Below are 24479 nucleotides of genomic sequence, written 5' to 3' on the forward strand. Positions count from 1 at the left end.
TGACAGGCTGATTTTAATGCTCATTTAGTTTAGCAAATGTTTTAAGTGTAAAAAGGTAGGCATTATTTCTTGGCACATGAGAATGCTTATTTGGTGTGTTCTGTTTATTGTGATGGTGGTGGAAACTGTTGCACCCATTCGACTGTTGCTACAGTGTTGCCAACTTTACATTCTGGAAGAGAGCACTTGATTGACTTATCAAAATTTAAATACAGTTTTGGCTAAAGACAGGTATACAAATCAGTGATCTAAAAAAAAAAAATCTGTGCTCTCTGGAATGCTCATTTACATTTGCGGTGAAGGAAGCTTTCAACCCTGCTCAGAGGGTTATAACGTCCTGAGCCAACTTCGATGGCAGCAGCCCGCCCCCAAAACTTACTGTAAGCGTTCTCTTCTCTCTCAAGCCCCTAGTCAAGCAATGCTCCCTTTTTTTCTCTCCCCCCCCCCCCAGCGGCCCTCTAAACATTTCCTTGCTTGCCAGCAGCAATAGCATACATAGCAAGCTGCATTCAGCCACCTCTGGGTCTTCCCTCTGCCGATAGGAAATTGCAGGCTGGATGCGACAGAGGGAAGACCGAGGGCTGGCTGAAAGCAACCTGCTTTGCATGCTGTTGCTACTGGCAAGCAAAGGTAATGTTTAGAGGGCTGCAGGGGAAAGAGAAGAAGGGGGCTGGAGAGAGAAGGGGAGAAATGTTGGACTGAGAGAGAGGTTTGGACCAGATGAAGCACTGGCAGTGATCTCAGGGGCCAGAGATTTTGGCGCCCTGTGCCACAGCCTCCCCTGGTACAGTGGTTGAGCTGGCCCTGCTTGGGAATCGCTTTCCATGTTTGCTTTCTGTGTGTGTTGGTGGTTTGCTATTTTGAAAATTCCCCATGTGCCTCGTTTTAGTGAAGATACTTACAAAAACACACATACTTTTTGAAAATGCAAAGTTGGCTGTCTTTTTAGCGCCTGCCTATGGGAATGTACTACAATTGGTTAATTATATGTGCATGTTTTTGCATTATGCATGGACCTTTATTTGCGAGCAGGGTGAGGAATTTTGAAAAAGCCCGTTAAGTGTATAAAGCACTGTTTTACCCAGAGAAATGGCTTCATGTTCTAAGTGCCATTAATCAACCTGAACTTGTACCTAAGTATTGCTGGGTCATGACCCATTTGAATCCATAGTCTGTTCGGAGCTAATGGTGAAAACAGAATAGATAAATAATTGCACACATTCAAGTGCTCTGTGGCAAACAGTGTGAAACAGAAAATTATTTCATATTTCCCCGAAGACAACTTTGCTGTCTTGTTTTCTTATCTCAGATCTTTATGCCAAATATTAATACTCAGATATCCACATACGCAATAGTACTAATGCATTGCGCTGAAACCTTCTCAATTAATAGAGCTCCATATAGCGGCTACAGATGTAAGAGAATTTTGTATGGACCTTCAGAATGGAACCAGGCTACTACGGTCTCCACCAGTCCAATATTTTATTGAAACTTATGCATTTTATTTTTTATTCATGCTTTTCTAACTTTTCTTAAAACTTTTTATGTGAATGAAATAGCTACTTAGCTCATAGTAGATTATCATCTACACCACCTCTCCCGACATGCATGTTTCAAATGAAACTTTCTTCAGGGTTGAGGGGAACAAATCAGCTGAAATCCGTGGACTGATGGAGACCGTAGTAGCCTGGAGTACAAAATGCCTGGTTCCATTCTGAAGGTCCATACAAAATTCTCTTACATCTGTAGCCACTATATGGAGCTCTATTAATTGAGAAGGTTTCAGCACAAAGCAATAGTACTATTGTGTATGTGGTTGTTTTCTTATCTGGCATGTTCAGATTCTCTGTTAGAGTTTTAATGAAAAACAACAGTGCAAATAACTCTTCTTTTTTTTATGAGAAGCAAGCATCGAATGCATTTAGCAACTTGACCCCCCTCCCCCGAGCCCAAATAAGAAACCACTGCCAGACTTAGTGGAGGACCTGGAAGAGGAATTGAGCTAATGTACTGTAGTTTAAGAGAGGGGGATGGGAGTGGGGAGAGAGAGTTTCAAAACGGTACACTTTCACTTTTTACAAGTAGCAGAATACTCAAGATTTCCAATAAAAATCTCTCTGAATCTCACCAAATGTTTCTGAACTTCGCAGGTGCTGCCAGCAAAGCTTTGCTCTGTCAGACTCCAGTTTCAGCCATTTCAGGAGATTGGTTTGAATAAAACCTCTGAAATCCTCCCACAATTTACTCCAGACTAAAGAACAAATATTTTATAAAGTCTAGGCGCAAACTTGTTTTTCTTTATTAACTGTGTTGGAAAACAATGCAAAACATTTCACTGCTAATGAGGTCTGCTTTTCTGTAGCCAAGCCTAAATATGGAAATCGGACATTAACTTGAACTGGGAGGTTTACACTCCGCCCGAGAAATGGTAATTCTGTCAGACAACTGCACAAAGGAATGTTTATAGCAGTGCTATGGAAAAATGGATTTGTTGTCAGACACGAAGATTTGAGCTGCAAATAATCTGCGTTTCCTTTTTATATTTTATTTCTGCTGATTAGTCGTGTTTTGGTTTCTTTAATCTTAGTGGGAAGCACACGCTCATATCGCCAGGGCTGTTTGGCAAACCGTGCAGGGGGACTGGATATGAATGTTGTCGTGGGAGAAGAGGGGAAGGCACTTTAAGCATCTGACATGCTTATGTACCTGAAGATGGAATGCTGAGAAATCAAGACGACAAAACCGTCCTAGATAGGGAGTGATGTCTTAGAATTGGTTACGTGTTGTGGCTGACAGCTGGGATATATCCTGAGTCAACTGATGACCAAGCAAAGTGGAACACTATGAAGCTCAAAGCACCTTTAATAAAGCATGAAACAGTCCAAATAATAACAAGTTGCTCTCTGGGAGAACAGACTCGGTTCAAAGAAGTCACTTTCTCTCGACACGGCCGCTGCACCTTCATCAGGAGAAGGAAAACACGCCTTACAAACTCACTGGTCGAGATGACATCAACTAATGTTTAGAACAATCACAGACAATGAGCTGGAGTAAATTAAGAGGAAGTGACTGCTTTGACCTGAGTCCGTTCTCCCAGAGAGCAACGTGGTATGATTTGGACTGTTTTATGCTTTGGACTTCATAGTGTTCCACTTTGTTCATTTGATAGAAATAATTGGACCGACTTGGTTGGTCGGTTATTGGGTTCTACTCTTTTCTACAATGTTGCTCTCCGTGAAAGAGATATGACATGATTTTGGAGTGTCTACCTGAAGCTTGAACTTGTGATGCATTACTGTATGTTGTGCTATGCTATCGCCTTATACCCTGCCAATTCCTCCTAAGTAGAGTTTGAGGCGGATTGCAGATATTACCGTATTTTCGCGGATATAACGCGCGCGTTATACGTGATTTTACGTACCGCGCATACCCCTCGCGCGTTATATGCCTGAGCGCGGTATAGAAAAGTTTTTAAACATAGTTCCCACCCCGCCCGACGCCCGATTCACCCCCCCAGCAGGACCGCTCGCACCCCCACCCCGAACGACCGCTCGCACGCGCTCCCACCCGCACCCGCATCCACGATCGGAGCAAGAGGGAGCCCAAGCCCTCTTGCCCGGCCGACTCCCCGACGTCCGATACATCCCCCCCCCGGCAGGACCACTCGCACCCTCACCCCGAAGGACCGCCGACTCCCCAACAATATCGGGCCAGGAGGGAGCCCAAACCCTCCTGGCCACGGCGACCCCCTAACCCCACCCCGCACTACATTACGGGCAGGAGGGATCCCAGGCCCTCCTGCCCTCGACGCAAACCCCCTCCCCCCAACGACCGCCCCCCCCCAAGAACCTCCGCCCGTCCCCCAGCCGACCCGCGACCCCCCTGGCCGACCCCCACGACACCCCCACCCGCCTTCCCCGTACCTTTGTGTAGTTGGGCCAGAAGGGAGCCCAAACCCTCCTGGCCACGGCGACCCCCTAACCCCACCCCGCACTACATTACGGGCAGGAGGGATCCCAGGCCCTCCTGCCCTCGACGCAAACCCCCCTCCCCCCCAGCCGACCCGCGACCCCCCTGGCCGACCCCCCCACCCCCCTTCCCCGTACCTTTGGAAGTTGGCCGGACAGACGGGAGCCAAACCCGCCTGTCCGGCAGGCAGCCAACGAAGGAATGAGGCCGGATTGGCCCATCCGTCCTAAAGCTCCGCCTACTGGTGGGGCCTAAGGCGCGTGGGCCAATCAGAATAGGCCCTGGAGCCTTAGGTCCCACCTGGGGGCGCGGCCTGAGGCACATGGGCCAAACCCGACCATGTGCCTCAGGCCGCGCCCCCAGGTGGGACCTAAGGCTCCAGGGCCTATTCTGATTGGCCCACGCGCCTTAGGCCCCACCAGTAGGCGGAGCTTTAGGACGGATGGGCCAATCCGGCCTCATTCCTTCGTTGGCTGCCTGCCGGACAGGCGGGTTTGGCTCCCGTCTGTCCGGCCAACTTCCAAAGGTACGGGGAAGGGGGGTGGGGGGGTCGTGGGGGTCGGCCAGGGGGGTCGCGGGTCGGCTGGGGGGGAGGGGGGTTTGCGTCGAGGGCAGGAGGGCCTGGGATCCCTCCTGCCCGTAATGTAGTGCGGGGTGGGGTTAGGGGGTCGCCGTGGCCAGGAGGGTTTGGGCTCCCTTCTGGCCCAACTACACAAAGGTACGGGGAAGGCGGGTGGGGGTGTCGTGGGGGTCGGCCAGGGGGGTCGCGGGTCGGCTGGGGGACGGGCGGAGGTTCTTGGGGGGGGCGGTCGTTGGGGGGAGGGGGTTTGCGTCGAGGGCAGGAGGGCCTGGGATCCCTCCTGCCCGTAATGTAGTGCGGGGTGGGGTTAGGGGGTCGCCGTGGCCAGGAGGGTTTGGGCTCCCTCCTGGCCCGATATTGTTGGGGAGTCGGCGGTCCTTCGGGGTGAGGGTGCGAGTGGTCCTGCCGGGGGGGGGGATGTATCGGACGTCGGGGGGGGCATCAGGCTTTCAGGATGGGGACAGACCTTCAAGGGGGGACAGGACTTCAAGGGAGGACAGTGCACGGAAAGTCAGGGGGGGTGAACGGAGAGTCGGGACAGCGCACGGAAAGTCAGGGCAGTGCACGGAAGTCAGGGGGGGGTGAACGGAGAGTCGGGACAGCGCACGGAAAGTCAGGGCGGGCGAAAGGAGAGTCGGGCAGCATGCGCGTTATATGCCTGAGCGCGGTATAGAAAAGTTTTTGTACATATCATCGTGATTTCTGCGCGCTATACCCCTGTGCGCGTTTTACAATGGTGCGCGTTATATCCGCGAAAATACGGTACTAGTGTTACATAGGAACTTTGGGGCTGATTCTATAAACAGCATCCCGATTTTAGGCAGAGGTAGGCGTCTTACCACTGTCTAACCAGCCAATCGGGATGCACATGTTTAGAAAAACTCTACCCGAGGCAGGGGGGTGCACTGGGAGTCAACGGACAGATGCGATTCTGTATAGGACACTGGTATGCAAATCTCAGCAGCCACTTAGGTGGCTACTAGACCTGTGTCCTATACAGAATCTCCCCCCTTTATGTACAATACACAGTAATGATTAGGTTGTGAAGGAGGTCTCATTGGAATTATAGGATCTGTGCTTGGTAGGAGACAAAAAACCAAATCTCTATACATCTGACAGGTTAGTATTAAAAACATTTATGTGTTTAGGGCTGGTGCCAACACAAGTGCCTTTAATAAAAATGTAGGGGCCATTGAACCTATAATTCCAGATGTGTACAATAGTTATACAGCCAGAAAAGGGCAGGTTTGGGTATTTTTGGGTGGTGCCAGTCAAATGGGATTGGCTACTGGGCTTGATGGACCAATGGTCTGACCCAATAAGGCTAATCTTATGTTCTTATGTACTGTATATTATACAGTACATCTAGTTGGACTGCACAGGTACAAGTGAAATGTCAACTTTGGACATTTATTGAGAGAAACGTGCCAATAAGCATATATACAGTTTGAACTGTCTAAAATATAGACTGTCCATGCTGCTAAGTAAAGGTCTCTTGTTGTTTTTTTTTTTTTTTTTTTAGCCAGATTCAAGTTTCAGTTTCAGAACTTTTTAAATAGGTAATACTTTGCATAGATTGGACTGTGAAAATAATACCACATCAAAGCATGTTTAGATTTTATTGAGAAGACACATGGTTCAGTCAAAAATTATAAGTAGTTTAGATAGTTTATGAATTTGTAATAATGCCTAAGTATACAGAAAAAAAATTGGACTGAAGATCACACTGGGGAAGATTTTGATTCATATATGATGGTCCTTAAAAATGTTTCCAGATAGTATGGTATAGAGCAGTGTCTTCCAACTCTATCCTGGAGGATCAGCCAGTCAGGTTTTCAGACTAGCCCTAATGAATATGCATGAGGCAGATTTGCATGCCTGTCAACTCCATTATATGCAAATCTCTCTCATGCATATTCATTAGAGCTATCCTGAAAACCCGACTGGCTGGTGGTCCTCCAGGACAGGGTTGGGAACCACTGGTTTAGAGAGAGTGAGTGGGTAAGTGTTAATATATATTCATTTTATTGAGTACGCAAGAGGGTTCTTGCACTGTTTGCCTTTGTTTTGTCATTTCATGTATTTGCTTCCTGCATGTCTGTAGCGCTGTCCTTTGAAATTCAGGAAGTACAGCTTCTGGCTGGTTTTTCTTTGGAGCAGGTCGGCTCCTTTCTGTGTTGTGTTGGCTGCTTTCTTGAGGAATGTGTTCCTTGGCGTCCTTTGGATGTTTGCACCCTTAGGAACTTGCTTTTTCTCTGCTTTTTTAGGAGTTTGCAGCACTCACTAAAGAACTGAACGTTTGCCGGGAGCAGCTCCTTGAAAGGGAGGAAGAGATTGCTGAGCTGAAGGCAGAAAGAAATAACACAAGGGTTAGTAAATTATTTATCTGGCTGTTCAACACGTATGAGACAGTCACCTGGTGATTAGTTTAATCCAGACACACCGTAACTGTACTGGGGAATTTTCAGTAGAGCCCAAACTTAGAAGCAGGGGAGGGGGGAAGATCTCTCAAACCTGATCCTGGATCTTGCGGTGCTGTACAGATGTAATCCCATAGGAGGAAGAGGCATAAGCAAGATTTCTCTTCCCTTCCTTCCTTGTTTTATCATAGCTAGGAAGTTCTTCTTCACCCAGAGGGTGGTGGACACCTGGAATGCGCTTCCAAAGGGCGTGATAGGACAGAGTACGGTTTTGGGGTTCAAGAAGGGATTGGATGATTTCCTGAAGGAAACGGGGATAGAGGATTACTATACAGGTCCTGGACCTGATGGGCCGCCACGTGAGCGGACTGTTGGGCAAATTTGGACCTCTGGTCTGACCCAGCAGAGGCATTATTTATGTTCTTATGTTCTTAATATTTATTATTGTCATTTTTCCAAAACACCAAGTAGGAGGAGTGTGTGGCGCAGTGGTTGGATCTACAGCCTCAGCACCCTGGGGTTGTGGGTTCAAACCTCGCGCTGTTCCTTGTGACCCTGGGCAAGTCACTCAGTCCTCCATAGCCCCAGGTACATTAGATAGATTGTGAGCCCACCAGGACAGATAGGGAAAATGCTTGAGTACCTGATTGTAAAAACCGCTTAGATAATCCTGATAGGCGGTATAGAAAATCCTAATAAACTTGAAACTTGAAAACACCTTCAGTTGTTTTGCCATTGAAAAGTTAGGGCTTGCTACTACATTTTGTATTGAAATGAAATCCTAAATCAATCCATATTGGCAGAGAAAACATCCAGTGTGGGCTGACTGGAAAGACATGATTTAGATTTGTTGTGTATGGAAGCTTATAGCTCTTCCCCTAAATTACACACCCATCTTTGGAAAAACTCTTACAACTTATCCAATTCCCCCCAATTCTACCATGACTTAACTATATTAATAGTTTTTCTGATCTACCTGTACTAGCAGCCCTTTTGAATGTCCATGTCAAACAGTACTGGAAATATCCTCCTTCAGAGCCATCAAATACGAAAGCATCAGGGAAAAATGTTCTCAGTGATGGCCCCAATGTGGTGGAACTCCCTTCCAAAGGAATTAAAACTAGAAAAGGACACCGGAAAGTTCAAGAAAGGGATAAAGACCATCCTCTTCACAGACTGCTTCAACTAATGATGCAACAGACAGGGGGATTATCAACAAGAAGGAAACAGCAGGCTACCCCCCCACTTGGAACACAAAAGGGTGAACTCACAAATACAGTAATACAAAGAAAGAAGAGTGAAGCAATAATTATAGTATATGTATATAGAAGGTTTTATATAGGTAAGATTCACATATATTTAGCTAATTTATTGTAATACCACTACTGGAGCTCGGGTATTGTAAAAACCTTTGCAGAAGCTCATGCAAACCGCTTAGAATTGACTCCCCAGTCATTAGTAGTGGTATAGAAGCTCCCAATAAACAATTTCCTGGTTAATTGATTCTTGTAATGTAATCTGACCTTGAATTGAATAGGTAAAGGCACAATAAAAAACCTGATTAACATAACATAGCACAACATTCTGTAAACTTGCACACTCATTTTTACTCTTAGCACCCAAAGTTGTGCACATACGGTATAGAAGAGTAGCAGTTATGCATGTAACTTAATTTCATGAGCTGTTAATTGCATATAATTGCTGTTAATTGACACTATTAAGTTAGGCATATAACTGCCATTAGTCGGCGCAAAATCCATAATACGCCACTGCAAAGGGGGACCTGCACATAAGAGGTCTGTCAATGCTAAGAGGTGCTTAGGTTACGCTTCTGACCGCCTACATTTAGGAGTGAGTATTTACAGTAGCTATTGAGCTTGCATAGGTACTCGCGCCTAAAGTTAGGTGCTTAACTGCAGATTTACGCTAAGTTGGTGCACCAGTCGATCTAGGTACCTAACTTAGTTTTTAAAATTGGTTTAATCAGTGCTGATAATTGAAAGTACCATTAAAAAGCAATTAAAAAAAATTTTTAAAACTAATTTGCTGGTAGTCTCTCTTTAACGTAACCACCAAATGAGTTGGCTCACGTCAAGTCTTCACAACCTAACCTCCCACAAGGTTAGCCATAAATGCATCTTAGTTTGAAGCTCTGCGATTTCAGTGGTTATATTTTACGTCTATTGCAATTGCCTTTGGCAACAATGTTTTCCTTGCTGCAGAATTTTAAACCTTTGTCAGGGAATTTAGACAATAATCATTTATTTATTTATTATTTTAAAATGTATGTACCGCATAAATACTATGCGGTTTACAAAATTCCATGCATAGATATTAAAAATACTAAAACATGTTTCGACAAAACAAACACAATAAAACATTAACAGTCGCATTATTAAAACCTTTTTTCAAAGGAAAGCCAATTTCTAGACCGCATAACCACCAGATAGTTCAATGTGGTTCAGAAAAGAGGAATGAGGATTACAAAGGAATAAGCGGGGAGATGCAAAGCTAATTACCTAAAAACATTAAAAAGATAAGTTTTTAGTTGCCTTCTAAAATGAAGCTATGAATGCGATATAGAGAACAAGTGCCTGAGATGAATAGAAATGGATATAGGGATAATTCTTTACCTTTATAGCAGTGAGGTGGAAGGCCAGTTTTGCCCTGTAGTAAGTAAGATCTGATTGGTTTAGCTTGGCATTCTTTTGTTTAGTCATATCTATGTTGCCTAAATTCTTTGAAGACATGGAAATTGCACCATAGACTGGTTTTATCTAATAGGCCTTTCATTCTTGTATTCAAGCTAGAAAGCTTTTAAAAAATCTTCTTAAAAAGATTCTTAAGTGCAATAAGATGGTTGAGTCAGCGTCAGCTTCCTTGTTCTCACTTTTTCACTTAGCGGCTTTGTTGTGTTTTCAGCTCTTATTGGAACATCTGGAGTGTCTCGTTTCTAGGCATGAGAGGTCTCTCAGAATGACGGTGGTAAAAAGACAAGCACAGTCTCCAGCAGGAGTATCTAGTGAAGTGGAAGTCCTCAAAGCACTGAAATCACTATTTGAACACCATAAAGCCCTTGATGAAAAGGTACAAAACCTCCCCATTTAGGCTGACAGAGCCCTCTCTAAGCTGGTGATCTATTTGATTAAAAACGAGCAAAAACAGAACATAAATGCTGAAGTGTTCACTAAATTCACAATGGGTCCAGGGAAAAACCCTGTTGGGTTACACTCTCTCAACTCTATATTACAGGCTGGTCCTGATTGTGAGTTGTGTAACCTGAGGACCCATCGCAAAAATGTAATTAATTAAATTAATTAATCATTATTTTTTGATATTTATTCTCAATGGTGATCTTCCAGTGTATTTTTTGCTTATAGGAGGAATTTTTGTTGCACTACCATAATCTGTTAAAGGAATGCAATCTGAATATGCAAATACTTTTCATCAATATCCTATGCCTCCCCTCCCTTTTTTACAAAACCATAGCGCATTTTTTAGCGCCAGCCATGGCGGTAACAGCTCCAATGCTCAAGAGCAACTTTAAAAAAGAAAGGTTTGACTTCAAATTATTAAAGATTCATGCGAGATCTAGACCAAGGCTTAACCTATACTTCCCCCCTCACCCTTATGTTTCTTTCCTCTACATTTCATTTTTATTTTAAGCAATGTAACCCCACCCATTTCCCATGATGCATGTCTCTGCCCCTTCTAAAATAATATTTAGAATCTGTATGTTGTAAACCGCTTTGGAAGGTAACGCGGTATATCAAGCCATAATAAACTTGAAACTTGAAGTGCTCAGCAGTGCAGAGAACTGGTCCCATAGGATTCTAGTCAATAGTGGCCTTCAAATACCTTAGTAGGTTTTAACTGTGTGTGCTGATTATTTTTTGTAGGTGAGAGAGAGACTGAGAGTGGCACTAGAAAGATGTAGTTTACTGGAAGAGGAACTCGGTGCAACGCATAAAGAGGTAGGTTCTATCTTTTTTTTTTTTTTTCCTGCCGGATGGTTTTCTCTATTTGGGGCTTCATTTTCCAAGACTTCCTCCCTACCCCTTTCTGTGTCTAAGGGGATGAGAACTTACTAATGCGGACCATTAATTCTGTTAGTCTTTTGTGATAAATTGCTGATATTTATGGATTCACTTATTGCCATGCTGTAAAGCAGCGATGCCCATCTTGTGGATCAAGGAATGCATGTGGCCTTGACCCAAATGCCTTTTTTATTTTAATGTTTTTTGTTTAGTAGGTGTGGAGAATAGTGTTTGGTGCTGCATACACAGGGTGTTGTGGCCCAGTTAAATGACGGTCACTGGAGCACCTAAGAGACTGGAAGGAGCTTAACAACCATTCTGGCTCTTGCAGTCTGTCTGAGCCGTCCTCTCTTTAGGTCTTTGGAGCGGCAGATTTGGCTGTCATCAGCGTGCTAGGAGTATTGGAAAGTCAGTAAAAGCAAGCAGTGGTCTTTCGTGTGCTTTCTGCTTAAAATGGAATTGAGTTGAGGAGAAGGCGGGGCAGTCTTGGGTACAGTAAGCGCAGCAGTTTTGCTTTCCTCCCACCCCTCAGCTAAGAATATAAGAATAGCCTTACTGGGTCTGACCAATGGTCCATCTAGCCCAGTCCAAGGAAGTAGCAACATTCCATGCTACCGATGCATGGCAAGCAGTGGCTTCCCCCATGTCTGTCTCGACAGCAGACTATAGATTTTTCCTCCAGGAACTTGTCCAACCCTTTTTTTTAAAAACCAGCTACATTAACCGCTGTTACCACAACCTCTGGCAATGCATTCGCTTAACTATTCTCTGAGTGAAAAGACATTCACGCTCGGTTTACATTTCTGATCTTTTAGCTTCTTTATAACCATTTTCCTCAATTTATTGTCGTCGTCCTTGTAAAAATTAAATGCCGCTCTAGTAGATTTCTTTAGCGACGTCACTCCAGCTATCAGCTCAAATTTAATCATGTTATGATCACTGTTTCCCAGCAGACCCAACACATATAGAATTATAAAAAATGACAACAAAGACCATATGTCCTGTCTGCTTATCCACACTACTTCTCTAATCTATGTACAGTATTCCCCCGAAATTCACAGGGATTCTGTTCCAGGAACCCCAGCGAATCTCGAAAAACCACAAATAGGGTTTTTCATGGGGGAGCCTGAAGAGGGCAGTGGGAGAGGACAGCAGGAGAGCAGTCGGAGCACCACAAGTGCAGGAAATCACTTGCGGCATGCTCCGACTGCCTCTTCCTGCACTAAGTCAGGCCTTATCCAATCAGGAGCTGCGTGTCAAAGTAACCGTTTTGTTTAGTTTTCATCGTTCCAAACCTGGTGTAGGATCCAGGCCTTGAATATTTCATGAAGCAGCCGGTTGGCCCCTGATGTGGTGAAAGTTCATCCCTGCTGTCTGTGGACAGGAATCTGATCCACTCTTATTGGGCATAGATAAATTCACAATCCAGTAATTGCAAACTTTCCAAAGCATCCACTTTTGTAATTGTTCACGGGTCACTGTTTCAGTTTAAGATGTAATTGGGATTGAAATTTTATGCATGCTGAATTTCCTGCTTCATAAGGGCTGAGTTTGTCATCTTAACTCAGATGACATTTGCAACCGTGCGCTTGAGGGTCAACAAAGATGGACATAAAACTGGAAATGCCATCATGTTACTGTATGTGATTGTGTTACCATCTTCTAGCAGGGTAATGTCCAGCTTACACAGATTTTTATTTGATTTTATGACTGAACTTCAATCTCCTGAAAAAAAAAGAGATGATCCATTCACTGATAAAAGCTGGGGGAAAACCCCATGACTGTAGACCAGCCTTTGAATTTGTGAATTTACCATAGCTTGCTTGCCATTGATTTTAAGACTAATACATTTTGGTTTTAGTTGATGATTATGAGAGAACAGAATAATCAAAAGAAAGTATTTATCGATGGGATGCCAGTCGTAAATCACGAGAAGGAAAATACGCCAAACACTAATGGAAATGTGAGTTAGACAGATTTGCTTATTTTTCTTAACATTCATAACCAAAATGTTCAAAGTATTACCTGGAGCCCCCAAAATGTATGTGGTACTGTATTTTTTGAAACATGATCTTGCCAAAGGATGTTAATAATCAAAACACGGAACTAGGAAACCTGGAGGCACAAGGTTTTTTTTTTTAAATTTTATACATGTCACTGGACATAGGTGGTTCCATGATGTCATGGTTTATGGTGTCTTGGGTACTAGTCAACCCTAAATCAATCCAGTGATCTAAGTTTAAATCTTGTTGAAACCTAAGTATATGGTGGGATTTTTTAATAGGGAAAACTGGTCTTAAACCAGTGATCTTCATTATTTTTTCCAGTGGGGGTCACTCTGGTGAAAAATTTCAGTGTGAGAGTAAAGATTATCACTGAGCAAGTGAAACTTTTTTTTTTTAAAAAAACATCATTTTGCATTGGTGGTTCAGATGTTGATATTATCACAACTCGATTATTGTAATTCATTTTTATTTGAACTTAAACTCAAAGCAAATTGCAGCTGATTCAAAATACTGCAGTGAGATTGATGTATGGTTTGAAGAGATACAGTAAGTGTTTATATTTTATAAGAAACTTCATTGGCTGCCTAAAGAGAAACATAGAATTTAAAACTGTTTGTCTGATTCATCATATTACACAGACAGAGGCTTCTGATCATCTCACTTTGTTCTTTTCACATTTGTAATATTCATCTAATATATTAATAATACATTTTTAATTGCAGTTTCCCCCTTTTAGAGGTACATGTTTTAAACATCAATTTAATTCTTCTTTTACAAATGCCTCTATTGTCGTTTGGAATGATTTACCTATACTTCAGAAGCCAAGTTTTCTTCTTACTGTCCGTCAACTAGATTGTAAACTCAACTGAGCAGGGACTTTTTCATCTATCTGTAAACAGTAGTAGCAGTTGCTATTTATTTTAATATATTTTTTTTATCGCATGACAGAGGTCGTCAGATGGCTCTTTAAGTCATGAAGACATCGGTAAAATGATGGAGCTTCAAGAGATCATTGAGAAACAAACAAAGGAGCAAAGTCAAATGAAGGACCGGCTTGCTGCTCTTTCTAACAGAGTAACGGAGCTGGAAGAGGATCTCGACACAGCTAGAAAAGACTTAATCAAATCTGAAGAATTAAACACCAAGTTACAAAGAGATGTACGAGAGGTATGGGAAATGGTTTGGTTCGATTTGCACAAGTACTGAAATGTGTTTGTTTTTTTTCATCTGGGCTCACAATCTAAGTTTTATATCTGGGACATGGAGGGTTAGGTAACTTGCTCAGAGTCACAGTGAGAATCAAACCCATTTCCCCAGGCTCTCGGTCCACTGTGCTAACCATTAAGCTGCTGCTCCTTGGGAAAATGTAATCTTTAAAAATATATTGTACCTTTATGTACTTTTCAAATAATTCTTTTACTTAATGATGCATACAGTAGGCGCAGTTTTGAAACTGAGGGGCCTCTTTACTAGGCTATGTTAGCTGTTCATAGCAGTTAACAAGCTAACAGTTGATATTATACCTTTGCAATTAACTACTTTCCATGTTACCAGCTAATGTGGAATGGGGCAGAGGATGAATGGTAAATAATGCAGCAAATTTAACGTTACCTAAATAAGTGTTGCCAACTGATGGCTTCAGGTAGTAATTTTTCCTGTTAAGATTAAACTTAGGTCAGTTTTATTCTGTTTCTTGTCAACATATCTGTTTAATTAAAAGTACCATGTTTCCCCGAAAATAAAACACTGTCATATTAATTTTGGCCCCCCAAATACCACTAGGTCTTATTTTCGGGGAAACAATGCCCAATCACAAACCCACAGCATCTTTCTATCTCTCTCCCCCCCTCCCCCCCGCCGCTGTGCAGCCAAACCCCCGCCGACCCTTCCATCTTTCCCTCATCACGCCAACCGCAAGACCGACATACCTTCTTCGCAGCAGCAATCTAAATGGGCTGCTTCGGGCCTTCTACTGCCGGGGCGTTGCTGATGACATCATCATTGATGTGGCAGAGAAATGCCCCGGTCGGAGAAGGCATGAAGCAGTGCGTTTAGATTGCTGCCTCGACACTACCGTTTGGAAGAAGGTAATAGTATGTCGGTCTCGCAGTCGGCGTGGAGAGGGAGAGATGGAAGTGGGGGAGGGCGGAGGGAAGCGCTGCTGCCTGCGAATCCAGTGCTTTAACTAGGGTTTATTTTCGGGGAAACACGGTATTGGCTAATTTACAAGACAAATCCTAGATTGCTAAGAGGCAGATATAAGTACCACAAACAGATCAAATAAGTTAAAGAGAAGTTAAAGAGAAGTATAAGAACCTGACATGGCCACGTTTCGCCTAGAATTTAGATGTCTGCATCAAGGGCAAATACTATAGGGGTTTCCTTGCACATACAACCCCTATGAGTAACACTTCACCATACAACAGCACTTTCTCTTCTCTCTAGTTTCATAGCAGCAACTTTTCTACCACTCGGGCAGAATAACTGTAGCGGAGGTGTGCAGTTGTTGGTGTATTCCTGCAGATATTCTGAAAACTCCACTGGCTTTGGGGACTTGGGAGGCCCTGGCTTATGTTTTTTTATGGTTCTTTCGTATCCCATAGGCTATGGCTCAAAAAGAAGATATGGAAGAGAGAATAACAACCCTTGAAAAACGCTACCTCGCCGCACAGCGTGAAGCCACTTCTGTGCATGACCTCAATGATAAACTTGAAAATGAAATTGCCAACAAGGAATCCATGTTTAGACAGGTACTGATCACCAAAATATTTTTGTGTTAACATGGAACCAGAGGGCATAATTTGAGGTTCAGAGGTGATAGGCTCAAGAGTAATGGTAGGAATTTCTTCTTTATGGAGAGGTGGTTGATGCCTGGAATGCGCTCCCGAGGGAGGTAGTGAAGAAGAAAATGGTGACAGAGTTCAAACAAGCGTGGGATGAACACAGTACTGGCCTTAGTTCCTTCAATATATACCCATTATTTTCTAATTAGAGATCCTCTGTCTGTGTCCCGTATATATTTATATAATAAGGCCGTATATAATCTTTGTCCTGTATATGGCCATTCGGTTGAGAATGGGCTGGGGAGGGCTTCAATGGCTGGGATGGTTAAGATGGGCTGGAGTGAGCTTTGATGGAGACTCCAGTAGATAGAACCTAAGCACAATACTGGGCAGAGCTCTAATATCTAAGAAAAAGGACCATTTAAATTAAATGGTTAATTTTTATGGAGCATGTGTGGTTGGGCAGACTGGATGGACCATTTGGGTGTTTATCTGCCGTCATTTACTATGTTACTCTAGATATAGATGTCTTGCAATGATGTCTATAAAAGGTGTATAGCGAAGAGGAAAGTTTGAGAAGGATCCGTGCCTTTGGTCCCCTAATTATAGGCAATCTGAAAAGAAGATCTCCTTTTGGAATACTTTTATTGTGCCATGCTGGTTTTACAGTGAAATATTGCTTGTATGAAAAAGGAGAAGCCACTAGAATAATGCAAGCAGTGTTATTCATCTGCGGCATTGAGATACTCCAGCACATCTTCTATTGCAGCTTGATAATTTCCCCGTAAATGCCGAATCTACTATGATCTCAAGATTCCTTAGTTTTGTGTGCTTTGATGTATCAACGAGTGCCAATTGGAGAGGTTCTGTTACTGTCTCATAGAACTTGCACCAGTTGTGAACCGTATCCTGCGGTTTTGTATGGGGAGGATGAATTTTAAGAAAATGCTGAAAACTCAATTATTTGCTAATGCCTTCTTATGCTAAGGTATATTTCAGTTGATAACTGTCTTTTAGAACTTTTGACAGCAATGTATGATTTTAAAGTTTGTATTTCTGAATTGATTGAATTTGCGCTCTATCCCTATTATAACATGTTTAGACATGTCTATGTTATATGTGATAATGGGAAGGAAACAAGATTTTATGTATGTGATATGGAAACTGCGTAGTTGTATGCGGTATATAAATTTTTTTAAAAATAAATAAGTTGGCGTTAAGACTAGAGAATGCACCATGCTTTTCTCATAAGTGTTTATAATCATATGAAAATATTTTATATGCAGTTGAGCCGATGAGCAAGCATAGCGGCAATTACTCTATAAAATCTTTTGAATTCAGAGTGCCGCTTCTGATGGCTCTATGAGTATAGATGAGCTGCTATGATATGCTATGTCTGAAAGAGTTCAGCTATACTATTCTGGTTTCAATTATGGGTGGCACGTTAGGAATGATATTGGCATTTATGTGCATATGTGCACACATGTTTTAAACATTTGCATGTTAAGGACCCCTTTAATGCATAAATTCTGTCTTGCTCCTACTAGTAACTAGAAAATTCCAACTCCCACTGCATTTCTTACATTGTACTGCCAATGTTACACATGAGGAGAAATGGGTTAAAAAAGGTAAAGAACCATATTTGTAAAGTCAGAACAGTGGTAGTGGTATTTCAAAGACTTTTTGGCTAAAAAAAAAAAGTAAAATACGTGCACGGAAATTTATTTTTTTTTTTAATGTATCTTCTGCCTTTACAAAATTTAAAGTGTCGTCTTTGTTACTTGTAAGTGACTTGCATATTCGAGTTGCAATTGACTAGCAGTCGTGAGGGCTACACGGCCCGCTGAACTCGAGCACAAATGCGACAGTCACAGCTAAATTCTCTTTGGGGGGTTTTCTCCTTAAGAGTGAAGAAAAGAACCGACAGCTACAAGAGCGCCTGGAGCTGGCTGAACAGAAGCTGCAGCAGACGCTGAGGAAAGCGGAGACTCTGCCGGAGGTGGAAGCCGAGCTCGCCCAGAGGGTGGTGGCTTTGTCGAAGGTGGGTCAGTACACCACGATGCCTCCCTGATGTCAACAAAATCTTTTGTTCTTCTGTTTAAATTCTTGAGTAGTGGTTTGTCTGGCTTTTGCTAAAATCAGCTTAAGGTTTTTCTGACTCTCATTGTACATATTAATGCATTCCTCATTCTCCTCCCAGAGTATTTTCACCAAATGAAGTCTTTTTGCAGTGTCTGTTTTGAATTAGTAGCAGCTATGATTATATTTAACTTTCTTTACTAATCTAGTAAAAATGTTTCTTGTGTCTTAGTCCTTGCATGCTGCATTTTATGCAGCTTTTCTGGCTGGGAAATGAGGTTTAAAAAGAATTCTGAAAGACATCTTGAGGCTACTTTTTCCGAGTACGACATGAATGCAAAGTGCTACTACAGAGAGTTCTTTCCATGAGCTCAGAATGACTATTGTATGGTGCTTAAATTGAGCCCTAAGCTGTAAAGGTTGCTGACGTTTTCCTGATAGTACAGCAGTTTATCTAAGAGAGAAAGTTTAACAGATCTCATAAGTGAGGGGCTGATGCGGAAAGACTCGCGGTACAAAAACACATGGCTTTTATCATAAGCGTAATACCTTGGCATGCAAGAGGCAAATTGCATGCAAATTTTTTGCACAGCAAGCCTCCAGCAAATGTGGGGAAAGTATGCCAGACACATGAGTGCAAAACTTTACAATAAGCGCAGCTTCTTGTGTGCAGGTCCAAACCAAAAGTGTCAACACATATTGGCGCTTTTAACATATTGCATTTCTCTCCGGCTTTACCTTTCAGTTCAAGGCAGGTCACATAATAATAAAAATATAAGATAACATCATAAAATGAGTCAGTTCTACACATTCCAATTTAACTTCATCAATGATAATCACAATTATTTAATCTATCCTTAAATATTTTTGGAACAACCATGTTTTCAATTGTTGTCTAAACAACTTATAAGATGATATCATTCTAAGACACTTAGGCAGCGCATTCCACAAAAGAGAACCCTGGACCATAATAGTTTTATGCCTCGTAGATTGTAAATGGATCTCAATCTAATTTCAGACCATGACCTTAAACTTCATCTTGGAGTATATCACCCACAAAAGCTTGACATATAAATTTTTTTTATGTTAAAACACATTTCTTGCCCTTAATGGCAACCAATGAGCTCTAATTAAAAATGGTGTAACATGTTCCACCCTATTTCCTTTCCATATCATTTTCACAGCTATGTTCTGCAATACTTGTAATTTACAGAGTTGTTTATCTGGCAAACCCAAAAGCATAATATTTACGTAATTTTCAACCGATGATTGGGTTTTAGAAACTTACATATTCTTCTGATCATCTTTAAAATTTAAAAAAACCTGTCTTACTAACATATTCACATGAGTTTCCATAGATATTTTTATCTCTGATGAAACAGGTATCCTCTTTCTCGATTTATGTTGTGCTGCACTAATTCTACATTTTGTCCTCCCCCCATAACACTGTAGTTTTATCTGGGTTGATCTTTAATGTATTCTTTACCATCCAATCTTTCAAACGTTCCAGATTGGTGCTTGTTTTATCCCAGGACAAGCAGGCAGCATATTCTTGACTGATGGGTGACGGCACCGACGGAGCCCCGGTACGGACAATTTTAGAGTGATTGCACTCTAAGAACTTGGAAAGTTCTAGTAGGCCGCACCGCGCACGCGCGAGTGCCTTCCCGCCCGACAGAGGCGCGCGGTCCCCAGTTTCTTAGTTTCCACGGAGCTAAGAAGACGCGTTTCTTTCAACGGCTGTTGAAGACTTTTTTCATATTGCCTTCCCGCTCGCGTAAACCCTTAAGGAAATATTGTTTCCTTCATTTTCTTTTATTTTTTTTCCTTTAAAAAAAAAAAAACTTTGGTTTTTTTTTTTTTCACTTCTTTCAATTTCGCCCCGGCGGGGCCTGTTGCCACCATCGAGGCCTCGGCCTTCGATTTGGCAGAAGCCGTTTTTACCTTCATGCCCCCTCAACCCGGGTTTAAGAAGTGCCAGCGGTGTGCACGACCAATTTCACTCACTGACCCGCATAACTGGTGTCTACAGTGTCTTGGTCCTGACCATCGAGCGTCTACCTGCACCCGCTGTGCGACTTTAAAAAAGAGAACTCTGAAAAATCGGCAGATCCAGCAGCAATTATTGTTTGGTGCCGAGATGTCCACTCACGCGGCGGCCCTCTAGTCAAAGACCAGTGCCCTAACTGAGACTAGCCTTACCTGTGTACGTTCCAGTTCAGCAGGAACTTGCCTAGTTTCCATTCCAGTTTTGGCCAAAAACCAAACAGTGAGTTTTGACAGTAGTTTTGTTTCAGTTGAAAGTGTTCAGGGTTTCAGTTCTTTACTGAGGATTAAGAACTAGGATACTATTAATGCGCCAGTGCTGTTCTATACTCGGCAAAAGTCCCCTAACGCAAAGCTCATACAGCTAAACAGCCTCAGGTTGGAAACCATCTCATGTCCTTACTGTATTAGCTTGTATGTGGGAGCAGTTGGGGCTGTCATACTTCTTTCACTCGCAGTGTTTCTACGTGTAAATTTCCAGCTGCTTTTAGTGCTGGTGGCAAGATGGGCTCTTCACTTTTTTTTATACATGATCTAGTGTCTACTTTATTCCAGAAGAGACATAGTATTGTCAATAAGCAGCTGCTCAAAATATTGCTTTAATGTTTTTTCCAACTGCTAGGCTGAGGAAAGGCATGGGAACATCGAAGAGCGACTTCGCCAAATGGAAGCACAGCTGGAAGAGAAGAATGAGGAGCTGCAGCGGGTGAGTTTGAGATTTATATCAATGTTTCAGCTCCTTTGGTAGGTCCAAGAGGCTGAGTGTCGGACGTAACATGCTAGTTCCATGAGCTGGGTGGGTCCACAGCAGTGGCATGAGACCTAAGGATCTAACGGTCATGTGAGGCTTGTGCAGATGAGGACGGAGCGACAGGAAAATGAGTCCCTGCGGGGACAGAGAGAAATTTGTCCCCGTGTCATTCTCTTATTTGCAGCCATAAATGGGCCCTGTGCTGCAACGGCAAAATAAAGAAATTAACTTAGAATATGTTGTAACTGGGCTAAAAAAGTTTCTCATTTTAGGCACGTCAAAGAGAAAAAATGAATGAAGAACATAACAAACGCTTATCAGAAACAGTAGACAAACTTCTTTCTGAATCCAATGAAAGATTACAGCTTCATCTTAAAGAGAAGATGGCATCTCTGGAAGACAAGGTAGAATAGTTTAACGATACTTCACAGTGGAGGCAGACTTTAGAAATTTTGATATATCCTTCATAACCCTACTCCCCTCTGCTCACTGCTTACCACCCTAGCCAGAAGATTAACCATCCCCATAACTGTATCCCCCCTAGCATTCTGTTTGTTTGTCTGTTTAAATTGTAAGCTCTTTCCAGGAGGGTCTGTCTCCTTTGTGACTCTGTACAGTGCTGTGTACATCTTGTAGTGCTCTAGAAATTACCATTACACAAATGAACCTCACTCCTATGCCAAAGTGTGTCAGTCCCATTTCAGTGCTTGCATTGTGCTAGAGAGCGCACTCCTGCTGTTCAAAAGGTGAAATATGTGACTGTCAGATCATTTTCTTTGGATTTTGCTATTATTTGGAAGAAACAATCAATCAAAGTGATACAAAAGAAAAGTAGTGCTGTGAAGCTCTGAACAGCTTTTTCTTTAGAACTAATTACTAATTAGAATCACATTTCGACAAATATTAGATGGGTTAGAACCTGTTAGGAATTTGTCAAAAAAGTTTAGGACAAGGGTGGGCTGGTTTACGAAAGCCTTATTGAAGGAAATTAGGAGTGTTTGAAAAAAGATAAATTTAACTGAAGAATTTTACTCTGAGAAAATTGGGACAGGTTGTGTGGATGATTTGCTTTCCTAACTTTAGCTGGACTATATAGAATTTGCCAGTAAGGGGGATAGTCTATAAATGGCGTTTGTAGGCGCCCTGCCAGTGCCTAAGTTAATTCAGAAATGCTATTTAAAATGGTGAAAATGGTCAAAATAAAGTGCTGATCAGCACCTAAATAAAAGGTGCTTTACGGCGCTTAATGCCACTATGGTATGGCTAACGTAAGAAGTGGCATTAGTCACCATAAAGAGCCTAAGTAAGCATAATACATGGCACAGGAAGGCACTAGAAATGTAGGCCTGGCCTACACTTCCAGCGCCTATCTTTCGTGGAGGCGCAATTCTCTCTAGGGCATGATTGACATGCAATTGGCAGCCACTTTTAGGCGGCCCCCGATATCAGTGTCCTAAAGAGAATCCGGGCCTAAGTGCCGAACCTTTTAAATGATTAACCTGTTTCAATTGTTATACACCACTTTGTCATTGTCTATAGCAGACAGTATATTAAATCCAATAATCCATAATGTTTCTAGTGGGTTGGGCTATGAATTTGACTCGTCACTTTCAAAAATCATGTCAACCTGGGTTTTTTAAGTCAATTGAAGATGGCATATATGTGGGGGGGGGGGGGTTTCAAATTCTTTATTCATTTTACATCAAGTACACAATATTGCATCATTTGAACTTGTACACATCGCTTGAACTTCTATTATCATCTTAAATACATCAATTTATTCCCTCCATCACCCACCCTTCCCACAAATATTGTAATCAAAAAAATCATATAAACATTACATTCATAATATTGATTAAACCTTCAATATAACTATATACCACCCCCCTCCCCATAATTATAAATGTACTTTCAGTGTAAAATGGCATCTAATCATTACAATAAATTTTCAATGGCCCCCAAATCTTTTTAAAATTATTATAATTCTATAAGATGGCATATATGTGTAATAAGAAATATAGGGGCCTTGTAGCTAAGGTTTAGAGCATGCTCATGTCTCTTAGCATACGCTAAGTGCTGTATGGCCATAGGTTTAAAATAGAATGCTCAGCATCTTATATCCCACAGTTTTCTACCAGGAATCTATGCAGATTACAAGAAGATTTAGATGAAGTTCTTGAATTACATTGTTAGAGGGAGCGTTGGTTTAGACCTGGGGTAGGCAATTTTGGTCCTCGAAAGCCACAAGCAGGTCATGTTTTCAGGATCTCCACAATGAATATGTATGAGATGGATTTGCATGCACTGCCTCCTTGAAATGCAAATCGATCTCATGCATATTTATTGTGGAGATCCTGAAAACCTGACCTGCCTGTTGCCCTCGAGGACCGGAATTGCCTACCCCTGGTTTAGAAGGAAGGGCCGAAGGGTTGGAAAGTGACTTTAGTGAGAAGAGGTCTAGCTTTAATTTCTTCCAGAATAGTGCGCGCTAAGCTTCGTAGTCTTTCTCAACCTTAAATAAAAAAAAGAGTGAAGAAGACTATATTTACATTTAATCATATACTTCCTCAACCTTAATAAAAAAAATGACTATAAGCAATTGCAGTGGTTGAATTAGACTACATTTTTATGTAAATTCAACAGTTAAAATATAATATAGCAATAGCTTAATGATTTTTTGTCTTTTTAGAACACCCTCATTCTTGAGGTAGAAAATGCAAAGAAACTTATAGAAGAAACTCAGCATGAGAAGGTAAGTTTTTCACCTTTTTCTGGTTGCTTGTGTGCTTGTTTTTTGATTGGTGGCATATCTGACTTTGCAAGGCTATTTACATTTTCTAGCTTTGACATTGGTTGTGGTAATTTCTTTATATCCTGATCTGCCTTTGTGATTAAAAGCAGATGCTCAGTTGAATATTTTTTTTTTTTAAGTGGCTTGGCCTTACAAGCTACGTTTCTTCTAAGCTGAGCACTTGAGCAATTGCTCGTCTATTCTAAGAGGGTTGCTCACAGATTTGACATGGTTGCTCCCAAAAATACTTGCAAATCTGGAAAATTGTTGGTTTTTTTAGAACTTGTTGCATACATGGGAAAAAAAAATTTTGAACTTTTTGCTCGCATGAGAAAAAGTTTTGCACGCACCTGGCCGGTCTTATAGAGGGAGTATCATTTACAAGGCTCGCCTCTTGGCGTTTCATTCCCTTGCAGGATCAGCTGTTATTAGACATTGAAGCCATGAGATCAGAAAACGAGCAAATGAGGATAAGGGCTGCAACTCTTCACCACAGGTGAACAACACATATGTTGTATTTTATTACAAGGTTTCTTCAAGACTGTCCTGTGATCTCACTGGTGCACTTTAAAATGATATCTGTAGCCTTAACTCTGCTAAACCATCCAAGAGGGAGATTTTGTTTGTTTAAAAGCTGAGAAACGATGTTGGTTCTGCTAATAGGATTGACTGCTATTTTCTTTCATGTTTAAGTAGGCCTCATTTAGGCAGTGTGCCAGATTTCAGATACGCTTTGGCACCTTCATCCATTCCAGACAGCCATGTGGACTCCTACAGCACCTCCTCTGTGTTACGCCGACCTCAGAAAGGACGTTTGGCAGCTCTCCGGGATGAACCCTCAAAGGTAGTGCGATGTTTGTTTTAGAGGCTTTTCTTATCAGAATACCCACATTCTTGTTATTGAAACAGCCATGTCTGATAAGATTCAGAGTGTACTGTAGATTTCTAACTCCTACTTACAGACAATTTTTGCTAGCTGTTAAATGCTTATATGGTTTCCAAGTTTATTTAAAAATT

At 42.1% G+C, this 24479-nt stretch overlaps 1 protein-coding gene across 15 annotated transcripts in view; it reads left to right on the forward strand.

The window, feature by feature from the left end:
* The window catches only part of PPFIA1 (PTPRF interacting protein alpha 1), a 97899-nt gene that overhangs the window by 28905 nt on the left and 44515 nt on the right, over nt 1-24479 (forward strand). For 13 of the 15 annotated variants that reach the window (XR_004537576.1, XM_033928204.1, XM_033928201.1 and 10 more), the window contains exons 3-14: nt 6817-6918; nt 9892-10056; nt 10869-10943; nt 12868-12969; nt 13961-14179; nt 15616-15762; nt 17702-17836; nt 20543-20626; nt 20944-21075; nt 23361-23423; nt 23879-23958; nt 24156-24306. Coding sequence is in view for 14 of the 15 variants with exons in the window: in XM_033928204.1 (XP_033784095.1) it covers nt 6817-6918; nt 9892-10056; nt 10869-10943; nt 12868-12969; nt 13961-14179; nt 15616-15762; nt 17702-17836; nt 20543-20626; nt 20944-21075; nt 23361-23423; nt 23879-23958; nt 24156-24306 (1455 nt within the window). In the remaining variant the exon portion in view is untranslated. The remainder of the gene's footprint in view (nt 1-6816; nt 6919-9891; nt 10057-10868; nt 10944-12867; nt 12970-13960; nt 14180-15615; nt 15763-17701; nt 17837-20542; nt 20627-20943; nt 21076-23360; nt 23424-23878; nt 23959-24155; nt 24307-24479) is intronic. The other 2 variants (XM_033928197.1, XM_033928210.1) reach the window with 1 other exon arrangement.

Source organism: Geotrypetes seraphini, chromosome 19 (genome assembly GCF_902459505.1).
Source record: "Geotrypetes seraphini chromosome 19, aGeoSer1.1, whole genome shotgun sequence".
Classification (NCBI taxonomy): domain Eukaryota; kingdom Metazoa; phylum Chordata; class Amphibia; order Gymnophiona; family Dermophiidae; genus Geotrypetes; species Geotrypetes seraphini.